The sequence below is a fragment of the Branchiostoma floridae genome, chromosome 2 (assembly GCF_000003815.2).
Source record: "Branchiostoma floridae strain S238N-H82 chromosome 2, Bfl_VNyyK, whole genome shotgun sequence".
Lineage (NCBI taxonomy): Eukaryota > Metazoa > Chordata > Leptocardii > Amphioxiformes > Branchiostomatidae > Branchiostoma > Branchiostoma floridae.
Genome location: NC_049980.1, coordinates 27,804,894 through 27,822,886, shown reverse-complemented (window position 1 = coordinate 27,822,886; position 17,993 = coordinate 27,804,894). Strand labels below are relative to the sequence as shown.

The 17,993-nt window shown below is 40.5% G+C and overlaps 2 protein-coding genes across 3 annotated transcripts; one reads left to right on the top strand and one right to left on the bottom strand.

The window, feature by feature from the left end:
* Positions 1-443: 443 nt before the first annotated feature.
* On the top strand, positions 444-4,845 carry LOC118432778 (non-neuronal cytoplasmic intermediate filament protein-like). The gene is made up of 7 exons (XM_035844401.1): positions 444-912; positions 1,086-1,146; positions 1,265-1,360; positions 1,606-1,776; positions 2,261-2,386; positions 3,703-3,921; positions 4,339-4,845. The coding sequence occupies exons 1-7, from the start codon at positions 548-550 to the stop codon at positions 4,351-4,353; spliced, it is 1,053 nt and encodes a 350-aa protein (XP_035700294.1). The 5' UTR covers positions 444-547; the 3' UTR covers positions 4,354-4,845.
* Positions 4,846-9,419: 4,574 nt separating this feature from the next.
* On the bottom strand, positions 9,420-13,852 carry LOC118403012 (non-neuronal cytoplasmic intermediate filament protein-like). Of its 2 annotated transcripts, none has more exons than XM_035801458.1 (7): positions 13,182-13,852; positions 12,729-12,789; positions 12,496-12,591; positions 12,051-12,221; positions 11,579-11,725; positions 10,147-10,254; positions 9,420-9,911 (listed from the first exon to the last, which is right to left on the bottom strand). In XM_035801458.1, the coding sequence occupies exons 1-6, from the start codon at positions 13,694-13,696 to the stop codon at positions 10,192-10,194; spliced, it is 1,053 nt and encodes a 350-aa protein (XP_035657351.1). In that variant the 5' UTR covers positions 13,697-13,852; the 3' UTR covers positions 9,420-9,911; positions 10,147-10,191. The 2 variants fall into 2 exon arrangements, with proteins under 2 accessions (XP_035657351.1, XP_035657344.1); XM_035801451.1 differs by having other exon boundaries at positions 9,422-9,911; positions 10,151-10,254.
* Between the last annotated feature and the right edge of the window lie 4,141 nt (positions 13,853-17,993).

Genomic DNA, 17,993 nt, shown 5'->3' with positions numbered 1-17,993 from the left:
TTAAAGTTTAAGGATATAGCCATAGTGTGAAATCAAGAAATGATTACGAGCACATTACGGGTGAATAAATGTTGATATTGATGATATTTGTTATAGACAGACAAAATAAATTCAGAACTCGTCTGAAGCATATTAGATATTACCCTTGACAAGCTTCAAGATTTGTTTTTCCTCAAATATTTGATTGCCCTACATACTACGAAGTTTGTAAGTACACAAATTGCTTTCTATTTGAAGCCATTTGGTGGAAAAGGCAGGTCATGAACCTTTGATGGGCTGACACATTGAGGTCAGCTATGTCCTTGGTAAACTTACAGAAACCAGGAACCAATGGGTTTCTATAATCTGAAACGATGCGGTTCACCAATAGCGAGCTTCGTAAGCCAAGCAGATTATTGACAGGAGGTGACGGCATGTTAAGTGACCGTGATAAAACTGTAAAGAACTAGTGTACCGGGCAGTTGCTCTAGCATACCACCTAGAGGGTCTTGCTACGAAAGATAGTTTCAAACCAAAGACACGCTCGAAACTCTGAGGACACGAGGTCATGGCCACCAAATCACGAGCTGGAGTCGGCGGCGGAAAGTATTACATCGCCACCGATGGGGCGCTGCAGACCCTCGCTGACGCCAGGGTGACCCGCAGCGGCGAGAAGAGGGAGCTGGTGGCCTTGAACGACCGCTTCGCCAGCTACATCGAGAAGGTGCGGTCCCTGCAGGAGCGCAGCACTAGGCTGACGACCCAGATCCGAATCCAGGAGGCAAGTCGGATTGAGGAGAGAAACATCACGGAGGTGTACGAGACGGAGCTGACGGAGCTGCGCGCGCTGGTGGACCAGCTCACCCAGGAGACGACTCAGCAGGAGGCCGAGAGGGCCAGCTGGCAGGCACAGGCCGAGGAGTGGCAGGCGAAGTAAGTCACACATAATACTTTAAAACAAAAGAAAAAGAAATCAAGCCACTGAAAATTGATTGCGCTTAATAGTTCTTCATAGTATACGCGTTCAATGAAACGCATTATCAGAGTAGACGTTTGAATGAACAAATGATTTAAATGTATGTTCTATTCACTTTGATTCCGGGCAGATGCGAGGCCGAGACTGCTGCAAATGCAGCAAGGAGGGCTGAGCTTGCAGCGGTCAAGAAGGTGTGTTTGTCGTTCCATCAGATCTTCATTGTGCTGATATGCCATCAACATATCCAATTCTGAACCTTATTTTGGAGTATTGTTTATACATGATGTTTGAATTCCCGATATGTTTCAGGAGGTGGATGCGGCGACTGTGGAGCGTGTTGGAGTGGAAAACAGGCTGACCACAGCACAGGAGGAGATTGAGTTCTTAAAGAGGGTCTATGATGAGGTGAATATGTCTTTGTAGTGTTAGATTGATACCACGTGAATTATTGAGCTCTTATTCTTGGTACATGTATGCTATTAACAAGAAATGAAATGATTATTGTACCCTTTGAACTCACTCGTTACACTGTTAATAGTTTTTTTTTCAGTTGCAAGAAACCACAAATCATTGAAGATTTCCTACTTAAAGTTTTATTTGACGGAGAAAGTATACAGTGGGTGATTATCTATGATGTGTTTCCCGTACAGGAGACAAGGTGGGTGCAGAGCCAGCTGAACGAGGCCGTGGCCATAGCTGAGACGGAGACGCCATTCTTTGCAGGCCCGGACCTGAGCGAGACGCTGCGTGAGATCCGCCTGCAGTACGAGATCATGGGCCAGGCCAACAGGGATGAGGCCGAGGCCAAGTACAAGGTCAAGGTGAGAAGGGATTAAACGTTTTAACTCACTGTCACTGCTTAAATATGTTGAGTTTTGTGTGATGTCAATAGCAAAGGCCTTGTAAAAGAAAACCTTATTAATCAGAGTACGGATATAGGAAATGTACAATATTGTGACGCTTACATTCAAACATTGAAAAAGAATCGCTCGTTTATTGTTGTTTTTCTTTGGCATTTTTCCCAAGTAGAAATCTGTTTCCCCACACTAAAGTGCATTAAGTATTCCAGTTGCTGGAATGTTGCTATGTTTCATATTCCTCATCTAATTGAATTTCAAGTTCAGAAACTAGGCTTGACACCGATATCTGTAGCCACTTATGTATCTATATTGCCTGTACAACCACCCTTCGGCGTAACACACCAGCTTATAAGTTGGATGTAGCATGAAGTCAGAACTAACAGATATACAAAGAAACAAACATGCAACCAAAACAAGTTAATGTCGATATTGCTTCAACACCCAGTTCAGCGAGCTGTCCCGGCAGCGGGAGGCGGATAACGAGTCTCTGCTCGCCCTCCGGTCCGAGCTGACCAACCTGAAGGTGACTCTACAGTCCATCACCGGCGAGACGGAGGCTCTAAGGAGCAAGGTTGGGCCATCGTCTATATTATAACTCTGTCTACCCTATAGAAGAACTACCAATCTGATAAAAAAAACTGAAAAAGGCGAAAGGCAAGAACCTTTAAATTTTGAACGATAATCTAAGGGTAGTTTTTTTCTTTTACCTCCCCGACCCCAACCGAAGCCAGGTACCCATTTTACACCTGGGCGTGTAAGGTAGGTCGTGAAAATTACCTTTCCTAAGGGCACAGAGTCGGGTGCATGGCGGGTATCGAACTCAGGACCTCTAGTCTCCGAATTAAAAGCTCTACCAGTTACGCCGCACGCGTCGCCGGGTTATATTGAATAACAGTGTGAGTAATCTACAGTGTAGCCACCTGCCCCTTACTGCACAACTTAGGTATGCAGGTGGGGAATATTGCTTTGAAAATCTCTTCAGACACCCTATTCAGACTGGTCTTTTTGGGCCTTCCCTGGACTGGAGGGGTGGGGGGTGCTCTTTCGACCCCCCCCCTTGGTATTTTCAAAACCGCTTACTGTATGATCACCAAATTTGCAGGGGGTGTTATGCTCATCAAATTTGATAAATCCTGAAATCTTTATATCATTATGACATAATATGACGTAATTATGACGTCATTAATTTTGGGTGGGGGGCTAAAAAGGGGAATGCCCATAATACCTCAATATCTCACTCAAAAAGTTACCAATAAAGGTTTCTTACTGATATTTCAGTGTTTTAATACTTTTGTTGCCAATAGCACACGCAACGACGTCAAAATGACGTCATAGAATGACGTCAACTGTAGTTTAGCTATCCGCCATCTTGGATTATCAACCTTAAATGTATTAAGATACATTTTTCTCAACATATAACGCTAAAACCCCGTGAAAATGTATTGAACACGTTCACATGAATGTTTTCTGTAAGAAAAGACAAAGTAGTGATGGAATCCGAGTGAAACTAAGCTGGTGATACTTTTCAGCATGATATTGTCGGCAATCTTGGATTGTGACCAATTACGTCATCTGATTAGCATAATTTATGAATATTTTATCATAAATGTGTAACTAAGATGTGTTAGATATTAAAGATATATGAAAAGAAGTTTAGTTTAGCAAGAGAATCACCAAGTTTGGTTGTTCTAGCACTAGCCGTTTGGGAGCTATATGACGTCAAAGCTGGCGCAGGCACTTTTAGCCCCACAGCCTCCCCCCCCCCCCCCCCCACGCGCCCTGTTAGGACATGGTTAATACAGAGTAGAGGATATGTGTGATCTGACGGAACAATGTTAGTAGACGATACTAGTATTTACTGCATTTTCTTACCTGTTTTTATAATAGTCCGGTTCGCTGGAGTCGACCATGGCGGAAACAGAGGCCCGCCGACTGAGGGAGATTGCTGAGTACAAGGTCGCTATCGCCGAACTGGAGCGGCAGATCGAGAGGATGAGGGGGGAGATGACCCAGCACAGCGTGGAGTACCAGGAGCTGGTGAACATCAAGATGTCACTGGATGTGGAGATAGCGGCCTACAGGAAGCTACTGGAGGGAGGAACTGGGGTGAGAATGCTTCCATTATAACATGTTTATGTTACGGATTAGTTTGAACGTTTTATAACACAAAGGTTAGTTGATTTTCCACCATCCCAGCATTTTTCTTCAGGACAAATTGCTCAGATAACGTATGTGGCAATATTGACTATGAAAAATTATTGCTTTATATAAACTTTGACGAATAAAATATGGCAAAATAGTCCTAAACGTACATACGCAGTTTCTGTCAAATAAGCCATCCGTAAGCTGGTCGAAGTTATTTTCTGCGGATCCGCTTTTATTCTGTGTTTCTCATCAGTAAAAGAAATCTCTATCTGAAAATAAATCTGAGAAATCTTCAAAACACGGAACAACTGAAAGCGTCGTCATTGTATGTTTCAACTCCTTATTATAATCATTTCATAAAATCTACCCATATGACAGGCTCTTCAGTTCTAAAGCAGTCCTGAGGTCAACAGTCCTGAGGTCACCATGCAGCCGTGAGGTCAGGCATGAGGTCACGATGGAAATTAAGTCCTCCAGCTCTAGAGGGAAGATCGTACTGTATGCACCTTAGTCTGCAGTTCGCGCTATATAACGAAGCCATGTGTCATACTGTATCGGGGGAAAAGTACAATGCACTTGTATTCATCACAGAATAGCATTGTTCTTGATCTTTATATCACCTCGTTTCCAGATAAATTTTCAATATGCATGATGTAGTCCTTTCCACGAGTATTCTTTTTTGTATGCGACATACTACATATACGCAATGATGCATTGGGTATTTACTGAATGACGTAAAAGATCAAAAATAAAAATGTGTAAAATCAATTCCTTTTCGGGTGTTCTTATATACCCCATGTAGAAATTAGCATTTCCAATCAATTATCATTTTAACAGTAATACGTGATATATGAGATGATAGGAATAAAATCATGTAACAGGGAACTTGACTCTTTGCTTTCAAATGTGTCATTGAATTTTCTTGTCTAAATGTAAGTTGAAAAAAATATGACCGAGAGGGACATTCAAATATTCAACAAGAGTTCTGAGGATACAATAAGACTAGCTTAATTAACAGAGGAGAGGTTAACCCTGGCTAGAGAAAGACACACCTGGAGGCAACTCTCGATCTTCATGTCTACCTTGTCCCCCCAAAGACCTGGAGGTCAAGGGACTAGGTAGGTAGGTAGGTATGTAATCAACAGATGTCTTCATAGACCCTTAAATACTCCAGAATTTGTAGACTGGTAGCCAAATAAAAAAAAAAAATCCTGGTAAAAATTTCCTGTCGATACATATCGACGATTGTACATGTTACAATTCAATGAAAGCCCATTACTGGTACATTGTATACATATGGCAATGGATGTCTATCCTTTCACTGTTAGATTCCCTTTGTTCAGTAGTAAACGAGAGGACATGTCTTCAGAGGCCTGTTGCTCCCAGTCCAGAGCTGTGTAGAGAGCCCTGTTGAACAAGCTGTCATGCTCGTGACGCAGCAGTCTATTATCATATCATTACTGACAGGATTTCTAAAGACGTAAACAATCGGGGGTCATGTGCATGCGGGGCTCCCATCTTGAGAGAACAGAAGCCACCCAAATAAAACAACATCGCTGCAATCTGAAAATGTATATTAATCAATATTCATCTAACACCAACTAGTAAATGAATTCTGGTCCTTAATTTCTTATCTTAAACTCCGTTTCCTTGTACTTGATAACGTAGCTACGTAAACACAACGGCCCTGGAACTTCATAGTAGAAATTTAATATTGCCACCTTCTGGGTAAAATACACCCGCTTCATATGCTTTCGACAGCAACTGTACCATTCCCTATAGATTTTATTTAAATTTGCTTCATACTTCGTTCATTTTCGTTCCCTTTCGCTCCTTTTAGTTCACTTTCGTTCTTTTTTTTTATTAAATCTGTTCCTTTCCGTTCCTGTTCGTCCCCTTTCGTTCTCTTTTGATCCTTTTTGTTCCTTTCCGTTACTTTTCGTCCCCTGTCGTTCCTTTTCGTCCCATTCCGTTCCCTTTCGTTCCTTTTCGCACTTTCGGTAGACCGACTGGCTCGGTGATTTCGACCGGCATGGAAGACTAAGCCTGGCCGAACAAAATAATGGGGCAAAATAAAGATAGTGGTTAGACGTAGGCTAGTTAACAAAAAACGAAATAGACTGGGGAAATACGTGCTGATTCCCTTTAATCAGACAACAATTGCGTGTTTTTCGCGATGGCTTCTTTAAAGGTGAAAATCATCTGCTTTTACTTCAAGTGTCTTACCTTACCTCACCGGTCTCATAGCCTGACAAAACATTAAGCTACAGAATGGAATTATGGTAAATTCACATTTCATGTGAAGTGTACATTTGCCCTGGGTGGAAAACTTATGTTGATGGATGTGCTGCCCCTACGGCCGGTGAGGCTATGGGACCGGTGAGGTGAGGTGAGGTACATTTGCCATGAATGTACACTTTATCTTCTCGTTTCACGTGCAATTAGTTCAAATGACTTGCTGTTTTTTTTTCTTCAAAGTTTTGCCATGGCTACGAATGAATATATTGTTGGCCTGATGCGTAGAGTCACTAAACATGGCGAAACTGTCGCTGTTCCTCATCTCCTCTCCCTCCAACAGCTTCTTGTAAGAGGCTATGTCGATATCAAGCGCCAGTTTAGCATTCATCAATTCGTCCCTGTGCACATAAGTGCCTAGGAAGCCACAAGAAATGACCTATATAACGGGGGCCGCCCTAAGATGCCAAGATGCCCGCTTTTTTACGGCGCTCCATCACTAGTTGCTAGAAGTTTTGATCAAGGAATTTTTAACACATTCATCTAGAGACCATACTTCAATAAGGAAGGCATCCTTACTGTTCATGGACCCTTCACCCTCCGCGTTACAACTGTATTCGACATCACTCTGTGAAGTTTAACTTATATAGACGGTACGAATCATTTGTTAGAGTACAAATCTTTTGGGCGTTCGCTCGTCTGCCACCTGCGGGGCCACACTCCCTGGGTAAAACAACGGCGGTGATGCTTACGTTGTTTTTCTATGGCCGGTCTTCTACTCAACAAACATTTGAAGACCAATGTTTGTAGTGTTTTGTGAAGCTTTATTTCTTGGCAGTTGTGTGGCTGTTTTGTACTGGTTGTACATTTAGGGACACGAGCCACCAATACCTAGTAACAGGTGACCACAGTGATTCGGCGATACCAACATTGTTGTGAAAATTCTGTCTTCAAAAAGAATGGAAGTGAATACGTGTACATATTTTTTTAATGGAAAAAATAGCTGTTTGTTTGGACTTGGTTTATTTACCTTTCTAATCATCATAGTCAGTGGCATCAAACACGGCGTACTTATGCATAATAAGATCAGCAAAAAATCCGGGCATCTTAGGGCAGGGGGCATTTTAGGGCGGCCCCCGTTAGCAGATATACTCCTTAGTAGGTCATCGGCTGATGTGGTCCGGTCAGACGCTGACTAGGACGATTTACAAAGCATACCGCAGCTCGGCTATGTGGGGCAATCAAATATCACACGTGGATCACTGTGACAGCCAAGAACATTCCATTCATGAACATATTTAGAATATGTCTTTACGTCTTCAATTAGAATAAAGGTTATGAAAGTGACCCCACGGTGAACCGCAAATTCTGACTTAAGGCTCTGTGAAGTTGAATTGGTCATGTAATCGTTACCACATATTTCACAATCACCTTCAGCACTGCTTCCTATTCAGTCGCCATAACGAGTTAAGTTCAGTTCAGTTCATCCTCAGGGTGGTGGCATCAATACTGGCATAAGGTCATGTCCTTAGGATCGTGTCAAAACATTTTCTCTTCATCTAAAATTATATCTGTGTTATGAACCTATCTTTTATTTTTACTGCATTGTCTGACGCAGTGATTCTTCACAATATGAAGCCAGAAGTTTGCCGAAAGTTTGAAAAATATTGGAAAATCATATAAAAATCAAATGAGACCCATCACACATCTCTATCGTATTTAATTGTTTAAACTGTGTAATCCTCAAATTGTATATCATCTAACATATGCATCTAGCAGGCCTCCCGATCCCCATCTTTAGCATTGTTGCCTATTTAGCTACCTTGACTAGTTCAGTTCAGTTCAGTTTATCCTTAGAGAGGTAACACTATGACTGCCATAAGGTCCTGTCCTTAACTGGGATCTTGGCAAAACAAGTGTGTCAAGTAGAGGATGTGTTCAGTGGTGTACGGAACAAATTATTACATTGCAATACTTCATGAAATGCCATGCAATTATTTGGCTGGCAGTTCAGTGCCTAGTCTTTCATTGTACACGTGCCGAATATATGTGTCTAATATCGTTACTTAAGCGCGTAATTAGTTGTACACAGGGTGAGAAATGGTTCACTCGAACATGGACAATGAGGTTCCCGTTCTTTGGGGGTAATCTACTGTTTGAAGTAGTCTCCGGGACACTACAGTAATTCTGTGAAGAAGTCCTAACCTGAAACAGTCCATATTTGTACATGTCTTTACCGCAGTGTATTTCAAACTCTGATCTATATACATGCCGTACTGTTATACAACTGTCTGCTATATCCTGGACAACGACTTAATGCATGGAAACGTGACATGGAAAAATTTGCGCTCTTTCAAGTATGATAGTATTTAGGCTAGGTAAATGTTGAATGTCAATTGTTGACACAGTCTTTGAATTTGTTTGAATTTGGCATAAGGGTTAGGAATTTTACGAATCACATTTACGTAATCCTTATAAATAGATGAAAATATCCTGTTTTGCTAGGTCACCGTGCCATTAATCTTTTGCACTGTAAGCCTTATAGAAATGAACTTCTTCACAAATTTGTTAACTGCATAGAGACCGGAAGATGACGTTGTCAGTTGCATGGGCTTTACGACCAAAATGTTTTTTGTTGATTAACAAAGTTTTAAAGAAAATATGCATATACTATTAGTCACAGCTATGTGAGACTTGCATGTCTTATGAACACGGACTACTAATATCTCAACTGGCTTGAGGTTTCCGTGCTCATTAAGTACCTCTTCGTGCCTTTCAACAATCATAACCAGGTCACAGCACACTGTCAGAATACTCAAAAAGAACCAGATAGCCATGTCCATGGTCCTTTTTTGAGTTTTTTGACATTGTTCGTGATGTGACAGACAAAGGAATCTAGACTTGGACCACAAGATATGATCTGTGTGGCGTCAGTCAATCAGTAGATGTTTGAGAACCTTTAGTTGTCTAAGATTTACGAAACTATATAAGGATAGTTGTGGAAATACCTGACCATTATGTGTTCACTTTAAGCCCCAAAGTTCCAAATGTGTGGATGCTGTACAGTGTGATTGCTACTGTTTTACTGTTTGGGGTCTTAAACATTTGTTTGCATGATTATGAAAAGCTGTCACAGATGAGTGTTCTGTTTGGTAAATATTGTTGTCATTAAATTTATCAATGTGATAAAAATAAAAACAATACATTTGGAGATAAAAACTATTTTTCATTCAACTAAAATCATGTCTGTGTTATGAAACTAACATTTATTTTTACTGTATTGTCTGCCACAGTGATTCTTTACAATATGCAGCTACATGTAAAAGTTAGCTGACATTTTTCAACTATGGAAAATCATATAAAAATGAGACGTAGCTATAAGCATTTTGATGTTTTATTGATTTTTTTCTTCAAAAACAAATTAAAAAAGTAATCGCAAAATGACAGGAACAGCAGTATAAGATTATTACATTACAAAACAGTGCACGTCAAATAAAGCAACTTTAGTGTGACATAATTACAATCCTATAGTTATCCTTCCAGTGGAATACTGGTGTGTGACCAAAAGAAGATTACACAAGTCAACTAACAAGATGATTTTCAGTGAAACTGCAACACAAAGTCCACCACGAGAGCGCTGTCAGGAGTCTTTCGTTACGTGTTCGGCACATTCTTACTTCTCTGGTGATGTCCAATGTTGCAAGGATCAGGATGGCCTGTAAGTTGATAGATTGTACAGTTTGAGGATAATAAAGTTTAAACAAGAAAATACGATAGAGATATGTGATGTGATCTTTCTTATGCGAATGCAGACGTTATTGAATAGATACTTTGGCGTACAATATACGCAGTACTGCTGGTATCGCCAATGATATAGGTGGAAATGCATTCTATATTTGCTATTCAGCACTCAAGTGGAAAAAAACACTTATCATTGGCACGTTTACTGACCTACCCGGTGTGAGGTAGTGGCGTTGGTCTGTAGTGTGTACTGGTTTACATGACTGTCTGAGAAGTGATCGTTACTTGCTGGACGTTGATAGATGAAGAAGACGAGCTCTGCAAAAAAGCAGTCATTGCTAAATTTGATTATCATATAGCCAGGGAATGTTGATCAATCAGAAGTCCCCATTTCATGTTGTTTATGACACCATAACACATGGAAAATCATTAACAACAATTAATTAAATAGTTTTATAAACAACCGGTTGTTAATGACTTTTGAAACTTTGAACAACTCAGAAGGACCAATTTACATGACTCTTAGCAGTCGGAATGAGAGAGTAACATAATCGTCGACCAAAAGTATGAAAAGTATGATTACATCCCTCCAGCTGAAGAGAACGAGGGACATTGCAGGGGGTGGTGGCTCTTCTGATAACAAAAATAGCACCTTTCTTTGTTTAAAGAGAAAAAAGTTTACGGTCTTAAAATAGACTTAAAGTAAATGAAATGATAAAACTTATTTCTATTTAAGTCAAACATAAACAAAACGACTGAAAACAGAACGCTTTAATTGCAACGATCCACAATGCAGAAATTCTTCAATCTTTGCCTGTCATGTTTCAAACGAAACTCTGTACGGAAATTCTGCATTATGACAACAAAGAAATCTCTGAGACAGATTTGTAGTCACTGATTGAGTCAAAAGAAGTTTAAGGAGACACAAGAAACCAGCAAAAGTTGAATACCAGGGGAGAACCAGTGGCGGCAATAGAAGGCAGAAACTTCGGCAATCCCAACAAGGAGTTTACTTTTAGGATATCTTTGTTGTCTGTAGCATAGTAAATCGGCTTTTTTTTCTAAGCTGCGCTTGGTTCTAGCAATATTGTACAAATCTTTAACTTGTTGAATTGTGTCTTTTTTAAGCCTTGCTCTGAAATACAATTAAGATATATACATACACAGTTTAAATTCAATCGACCGAAATGAAGTATTCCGTTATGATAAAATAACTAACACAGACGTCAGAGTTTGCCTTTGATTTGAAAAGTCAAGTTGTTACTTACAATTCTCATGGACTTGTGCGGCATAGTATTGAATAGGTATGACAAATATGTATGACATACGAATAGATACGTATGTGTTATAACAAGGAATTTGTCTCTCTTATCTGGGTCAGTTTTGATTGGCTATATGATAATAACGTTATTACTCGGTGGTTTTATCCGGTGATTATAGCAAAGAACCAGGCGTTATGACATCATATACACCGAGGAACATGCGAGGGTCATTAACCCTTAATTAATACGCTTTTCTGATTTCGAAGAAACAGCGGTGAATGGTTGCGTTATCCACTGTAATTGCGTTGTGCAATTTTCCTGTTTCACAGAACATTACATATGAACCCTCTATTGGTGGGATGAATGATTTGTAAATCCACCTCGTGTTTCAGCGTCTCAGTGCTGGTCATCAAGGTGTTGAGCTGTTCTCGAAGATCGGACACCTCCTTTTGGGAGGTGATGAGCTCACTCCTGGCGGCCAGCATCGTCATGTTGTCCCGCTCACGCTCGAGCGCAAGCTCGGTGAACTGGGGGAACACACACAAGAGGGTATTTTACTATGTTACTATTTCATATAATATCATAAGAAAGTATTTTACCTATGCTGATCTACTACCATACGTTCATTTTCATACATCTATTCTACAGAAAAGGCACCTTCTATGCACTGTCTTTGTCCCTAAACAATTTTTCGGCTTCATTACACCACAGCCATCTAGATGATATGTCAAAGTTTCTTGATTACTCAACAGATTCTTTTGTCGTCACCTTTAATTTTCTACTCAACACCTTCCCATTACAACCATATTGTTGTATGTGAACACAGCATCCAACAAATTATCTGTACCTTACCTTCTCTTTGTACTTGGCCTCTGCTTCCTCCTGAATGTCCCGGCAGAAGTCTTCATACAGCTGGCGCAGCTGGTACAGCTTAGCAATGATGTTTGGTCCGGCTTCTTGAGTCCGATCCATGGCGGAAATGGACAGACTCTCGTTCAACTGGTCCTGAAGTGGCTTCAGTTCCTGAAAACAGAAAAGATGTTCAGATCGTTATTTAACACGGCAAGCACACACACACACACACACACACACACACACACACACACACATACACACACACACACACACACTCACATACAAACACACACACACAAATACAGACATTTATGCATATAATAAAGAGATAGTGAGAGAAAGGTGTTTACGTAAATCGCAGTAGATCGTGTTGATCGTTCGCAATTTACCATTGTAAGGATAAGATGTTTGGTCATGTAAAAAAATGTAACAAGAACCTCACATGCTTGTGCACCATCATCATGAAATCCATCTCTTCCTTTATCGTAGTAATCTTATTCTGCAGGTCCAAATGTACTTGCGTTGCAGCATACACGTCCTGGAGAAAAAAACGTAGAGTGTGCAAATCCTTTATGAAAAGCTAAAAGAGGTGGATATCGTACAACAAGGCATTGCAAAAATGGTGAATTGGATATTGCTAACCGTACCGACATATACGAAGGCAATGGCACTTACTTTATTGAGCTTTGCAACTTCAGTATTCAGCTCGGCATGCCATTCCGCCTCATCCTCCCACCTGTCAGGGAAAGTTTAAAGTCAATATCCAGCATAGATAATGACTTAGAAAGCAGCACTAAATTAGTCACAAAATCTCCTTTGAAACAACAATAAACGTGTCATCATAATACACATGCACTGCTCATGAGAGCTATTCGTCTGTTGTTTCTGCCATGGTAAAATAAGCCTTATACCTGGTAACTGTAAGGGCTTGTCTTCAGCAAATTGATGCAAATATGTGTAAAAAATCTAATTGGGTCTTTTTGACATTTGTGGAGGTGGTTTCCGTTTACTTACACAGGCAACATTGTTTATCATTCATGAGAAGTGTAACACTTACAAGATAGGCGTTTGATGAAATACAAATACAATGGAGCTTGTGCGAAGCCCCAAAACATAACAGGACCTTACTTTCTTTTGTACTCCTCTGCCTGTTCTCGCCATTGGTTTCTCTCCAGAACCATTTTGGCCTTTTCCTCTGACAGCTCGTCCACCAGTGCGCGCAGGTCTCTGGTCTCCTTCTCGTAAAGCGCCTTCGTGTTTGCGGTCGTCTCCGTCGCCTGGAGCTTCAGCACCTGTGCCTCCAGCGCGCAGTTCCGTTGTTGGAATGAGCGCATCTTCTCGATGTAGGAGGCAAAGAGGTTGTTCATGGCGGACATATCCTCCCTCTCCTGGGCTCGAGCCTTGCGTGCGCCGGCCATGGTCTGCTGTGCGTCACCAGGCCCTCCCAGGGATGTGATCACATTGCCGGCTCGGATGGCGCGTGTTCTTGCCTTGAGAGATTCGGGTCCGGATCCATTGACATCTTCATCTCTTGCGATCAACGAGGACCTTACAGAGCTTCGGATTGCCTCGCTTGTTTTTGGTTGAGTCATTTTGACACTCTTTTTATACGATTCGATTCTAATCAGCCTTAGCGGTATCATGTGTTTTTGTACCTAGTATGGGACTGCGCAAGAATCAAACATTTGGTTGCCCTAAATACTAACGACCTGTTATTTCCACGCATCGCATTCTAACCTAGTTCCATCCAGTTTTTAAAGTTTAAGAATAAAGACAAAGTGTGACATACGAAAGTGATGCTGAACACAGTGCATGTAAATGAACTCTTGATAAATTTTATTTGTTATAGAGAGAAAGAAAAATTCAGGACACTTCTGGGCATATTCCCCTTGACAACCTTCAAGATTTGTTTTTCCTTAAACATTTGATTGCCCTACATACTATGAAGTTTCTAAGTATGCGGATTACTTTCCATATAAAGCCATTTGGTGGAAAAGACAGGTCATGAACCTGTGATGAGCTGACACATTGAGGTCGGCTATGTCCTTGGTAAACCTCGCTGAAACTAAGAACCAATGGCTTTCTATAATCTGAAACGATGCAATTCACCAATAGCGAGCTTCGTGGGCCGAGCAGATTATTGGCAGGAGGTGACGGCATGTTCTCGCATGTGAACAGGGCGCAGGGGCCCAAAATATATAGGGCTTATTCACGTGACGTCATCACCCCTTCCCTCCGTGCGCGGCCATTTTGGTGTACCACCAGTCCAGCAAAGATTCTCGGTGTCTGAAGGTCTCTAACTTCAAGGAAACTAGGAAAGTGAAGTCGTTTTTTAATTTGCACGCTGTCTACTTTACGAACACGGCAACAGTGACTGGGTGACAGAGGAGTCCATTGCTCTTGTATTTGTTATTTTGTTCTGTAAACGACTTTCTGCACACTCAGTTCAAAGCGTACCAGGCTTACAACAACTTGATGAAAAGTCCTTGCGACAACGTAGTATCTGGACAAATACAGAGTGTAGGGTGAGATTTTGTTGATAGAAGTACGTAGTGATCGGGAAAGTTGAATCGACATTCAGAAGTTGGACGACCACAGGATAGTATCATGTGCCGCGGTTTTTGTTCACACATCTTGTACTCTTTTATTTTTCATGGAAATTCATAAAAAGAACTAGGGGACATGTTCCTGTTGTCGTTTATGGACTCCGCTGTTTGTTTTGGAATTTCCCTTCGTATTTTCAGTCCCGCGCGGCTTTACTAGAGAATCGCGAAGCAAATCTTACTGTTACCCAATTTGTGTGCGCATTACCAGTGCAGAACCAACATCCCACGCCAAGACAAAGCACTGTGATTTTGAAACTAAACGTTTTGAACGGAAACTGTGCATTGCTTGGGAAATATTTACAATTTTTACGGCGAGTTACAGAGGGCACCAAAATGGCCGACTTCGCTCGTTGCTAGGGGGGGGGGGATCACGTGACTGAATAAGCCCTATATATGTGGTCTAAAAATGACCCCAAACCCTAAATATCATAATTTCTAAGGCCTCTTTCAAAGAATTTAAAAAAAAAAACAACGTCTGGGGGTATTTGCTATCCCTACCTTCATGCCAAATTTCAGCTCATTTGGCCTAAAATGAAAAAAAGTTGAATCCATTTGAAGATTTGGCAGGAGAAGAAGAAGAAGAAGAAGAAGAAGGAAAAGAGACACGACCAAAAAAAAAAAAAAAATATTGCAATCCATAGTGTAAGTAGTATGGATTGAAATATAACTAAAAGCTTATCTTCAAGAAGAATATGTTCAACCAGGCAAAGCACAAGCAATCAACTCGCTGTGCCAAAACCCCACCGAGAAACCTTCAGAAGAGCCATCGCCTTCCGTGGACCCACAATCTGGAACAGTCTACCACCGGACATACGCACAGCCCCAACTCTGGCTTCCTTTAAGAGACTCTTAAAGTTATGGGAACGGCCAAATAAACGGACTTGAATCATGTATCGATTTTTTTTTCTTTGTATGTATGTAAAAGTTGTGTATATAGACTTATAGGACTTATAAGGACTCTAAATGATGTTTCTGTCATATACTTTGTCTGACCCTTGCCTCTTCCCTCATGACCTCTATGAAAATCGGCCTGCAAGCCGATTTGAGCTTTCATGAAAAAATAAAGGTTCAAACTAACAAAATCATGAATAAATATTAATGATTATGAAACTAATAAAAACAGTAATATTGATAACAAATAAATACTACTCATGATATAACAGCAATAATACACATCATAGTCGTCAGTTTCATTTCGTCGTTGAGTGGTCAGACCAGCCAGGTCTTGCATTTGGCTTTAAAATCAGATTTTGACGGGCAATCTAGTGATTGTGGTAGACTTGCGCTTCCCACATTCCAAACGTACAAGCAGTAGTTTCATGGATAGATTCAGGCTGTGCCGGATGGAATAACTGTGAGAGTCAGAAGTCTTTTTGAAAATTATGGATATATTCAGTAAGTTCATTGTTAAGTTCCTTGTACATTGTTTGTAGCAGGTGCAAGTTTCTCCTGGATGTTAAGGTTGTCCAGCCCAAGGCAGTATCACCGACAACATGATGTGTGTATGTTAAACCTTAAGTATAAGTCTAGCTGTCCGGTTCAGTGGAGTTTTTGTAGTTCATCGGACAGACACTTACCACAATAGCCCCATATTACGTTGCAATAGTCCATTTTAGATAAAACCATCCACCTAAACAACATGAGATGTAAGAGTGTACCGTGACAGACAAGGAATCATACGCCGGCAGACAAGGAGTTCAATAAATAACACAAATAATAAAGAAGCCTCTGTCGTGCCTTAGCAGTGCCTTCATTATGTCATCACCATACAGGTAAAAAGACGTGTACGTCAGTTTCAATGTTATACTTATTTTTTTAATGATCTGGGTGACAAAACTGACATTAGAGGAACCAGAAGAGCTGAAGAGGGCGTGTGGTAAAAGGACGCCATGCGATTCGCCTTCAGCCACCTTGCCGTGGAGGGTGTCAACCTGCGGGGGTACTGGGACGGAGTTCAATACAACTCGCAGCGTGTTCTGGTGAATTGTGATAACATACAGGTAGTGTGCCACAATACCAACAGTTTATGCTGGAGCCACAAAATTTGAAAAGTATACCTAAAATTTAGTTGGCAACAGTTTTATAGAGTTTGAAAAAATTCATTTTTTTTCGTCTTGCCATGGCATTCATTTGTTGATAGGCATGTTTAACAAAAATGGCTAATTCTACTTCTAATAATGTATACAATGTCCATTTGCTATGTTAGTGCTATTCTATTACATAAATGAAACATTATGTCATTTAGAATTTTTTTTAGAAATCTTGTTATTGTTATATCTTGGCTATGTTATTTTCATCATTACATGTGAATAGATTATGATGTCATCGGCCTAAATCCAAGATGGCGGACCATATTTATTTATTTTTATATTTATTTGTGTGTCCCTTCATGGTCTGGTAAAGAATATGACCTTGCCAGAAATATATAGCTTATTATTACGTAACTACCTGGCAATTTTCATTATTTACATATTCAAATAAACATTTTAGTCCATTCCAATTGTCTTTTGCTATCATCTAAAAATGTATTTTGAAAGTTCAAGGTAGTGGATATAGGATAGTGAAGCCCAACTGATAACGTACATATGAAAGATATTATTTTATGACGTCATTTTGACGTCATTGATTTTACTATCGGCAACGTAAATCGTAAAAACATTATTATTATGTTATCATCACTTGCTGTTACATTTTTGTAGCATGGCTTAAAGTTTTCTGAGAGTACCCATCTTTAATGGTTCCAACCAATACAGTCAATCTGATGACGTCACAATTTCGCCATCTTGCGTTATGAAAGCCTAAAACGTCTTGAAATCTTCCATTATTATGTCTCGAGCAGTTTTTAAAATATCGTGGTCATATAATGAGTCATATGATAAGTTAAAGAGTTGCAGGAGTTACAAGGGGTGGGTCTCAAAAGACACCCCAACTACCAAGGTTGACCAAAAGAGGCCTGTCTGAATAGGGTTAAACTTGATTCACTTATTATCTTTGCCATCTTAAATGCCGTACTAAAGCATTGTCTCTATACTTTATCTGGCTTCTGTTCATCTATTTCGTAGATAAGTAATTAGCGATATTCTTGGTTATGGATATAATTGCATCTTCCAGTATTTTCGGAAATTGTCATTGCTTCACTACTGTATGCTAAACGAAAGGATACAGGCCGGAAAGGCAGGCCGCCGCTGGCGGAAGGTTGTCTTCATCGACTGGCGTACCGACCAACAAAGGGCAATTAGTGGGTAAAGTTCCGATGCCAGTTGATTGCCACCTTGTCTACCTGTCACCAAGAGACGGGACGATGGCCGTGGATATAGACACGCCGAATGACATC

Excerpts from the sequence above, each read along its gene's own strand:
- LOC118432778 (XM_035844401.1), top strand. The coding sequence starts at position 548 with ATGGCCACCAAATCACGAGCTGGAGTCGGCGGCGGAAAGTATTACATC. Across the intron at positions 913-1,085 it reads GCCGAGGAGTGGCAGGCGAA|ATGCGAGGCCGAGACTGCTG; the intron begins GTAAGTCACACA and ends GATTCCGGGCAG. Across the intron at positions 1,777-2,260 it reads AGGCCAAGTACAAGGTCAAG|TTCAGCGAGCTGTCCCGGCA; the intron begins GTGAGAAGGGAT and ends TTCAACACCCAG.
- LOC118403012 (XM_035801458.1), bottom strand. The coding sequence starts at position 13,696 with ATGATACCGCTAAGGCTGATTAGAATCGAATCGTATAAAAAGAGTGTC. Across the intron at positions 12,790-13,181 it reads GCAGAGGAGTACAAAAGAAA|GTGGGAGGATGAGGCGGAAT; the intron begins GTAAGGTCCTGT and ends TTTCCCTGACAG. Across the intron at positions 10,255-11,578 it reads CTGAGACGCTGAAACACGAG|AGCTCGTCTTCTTCATCTAT; the intron begins GTGGATTTACAA and ends GCTTTTTTGCAG.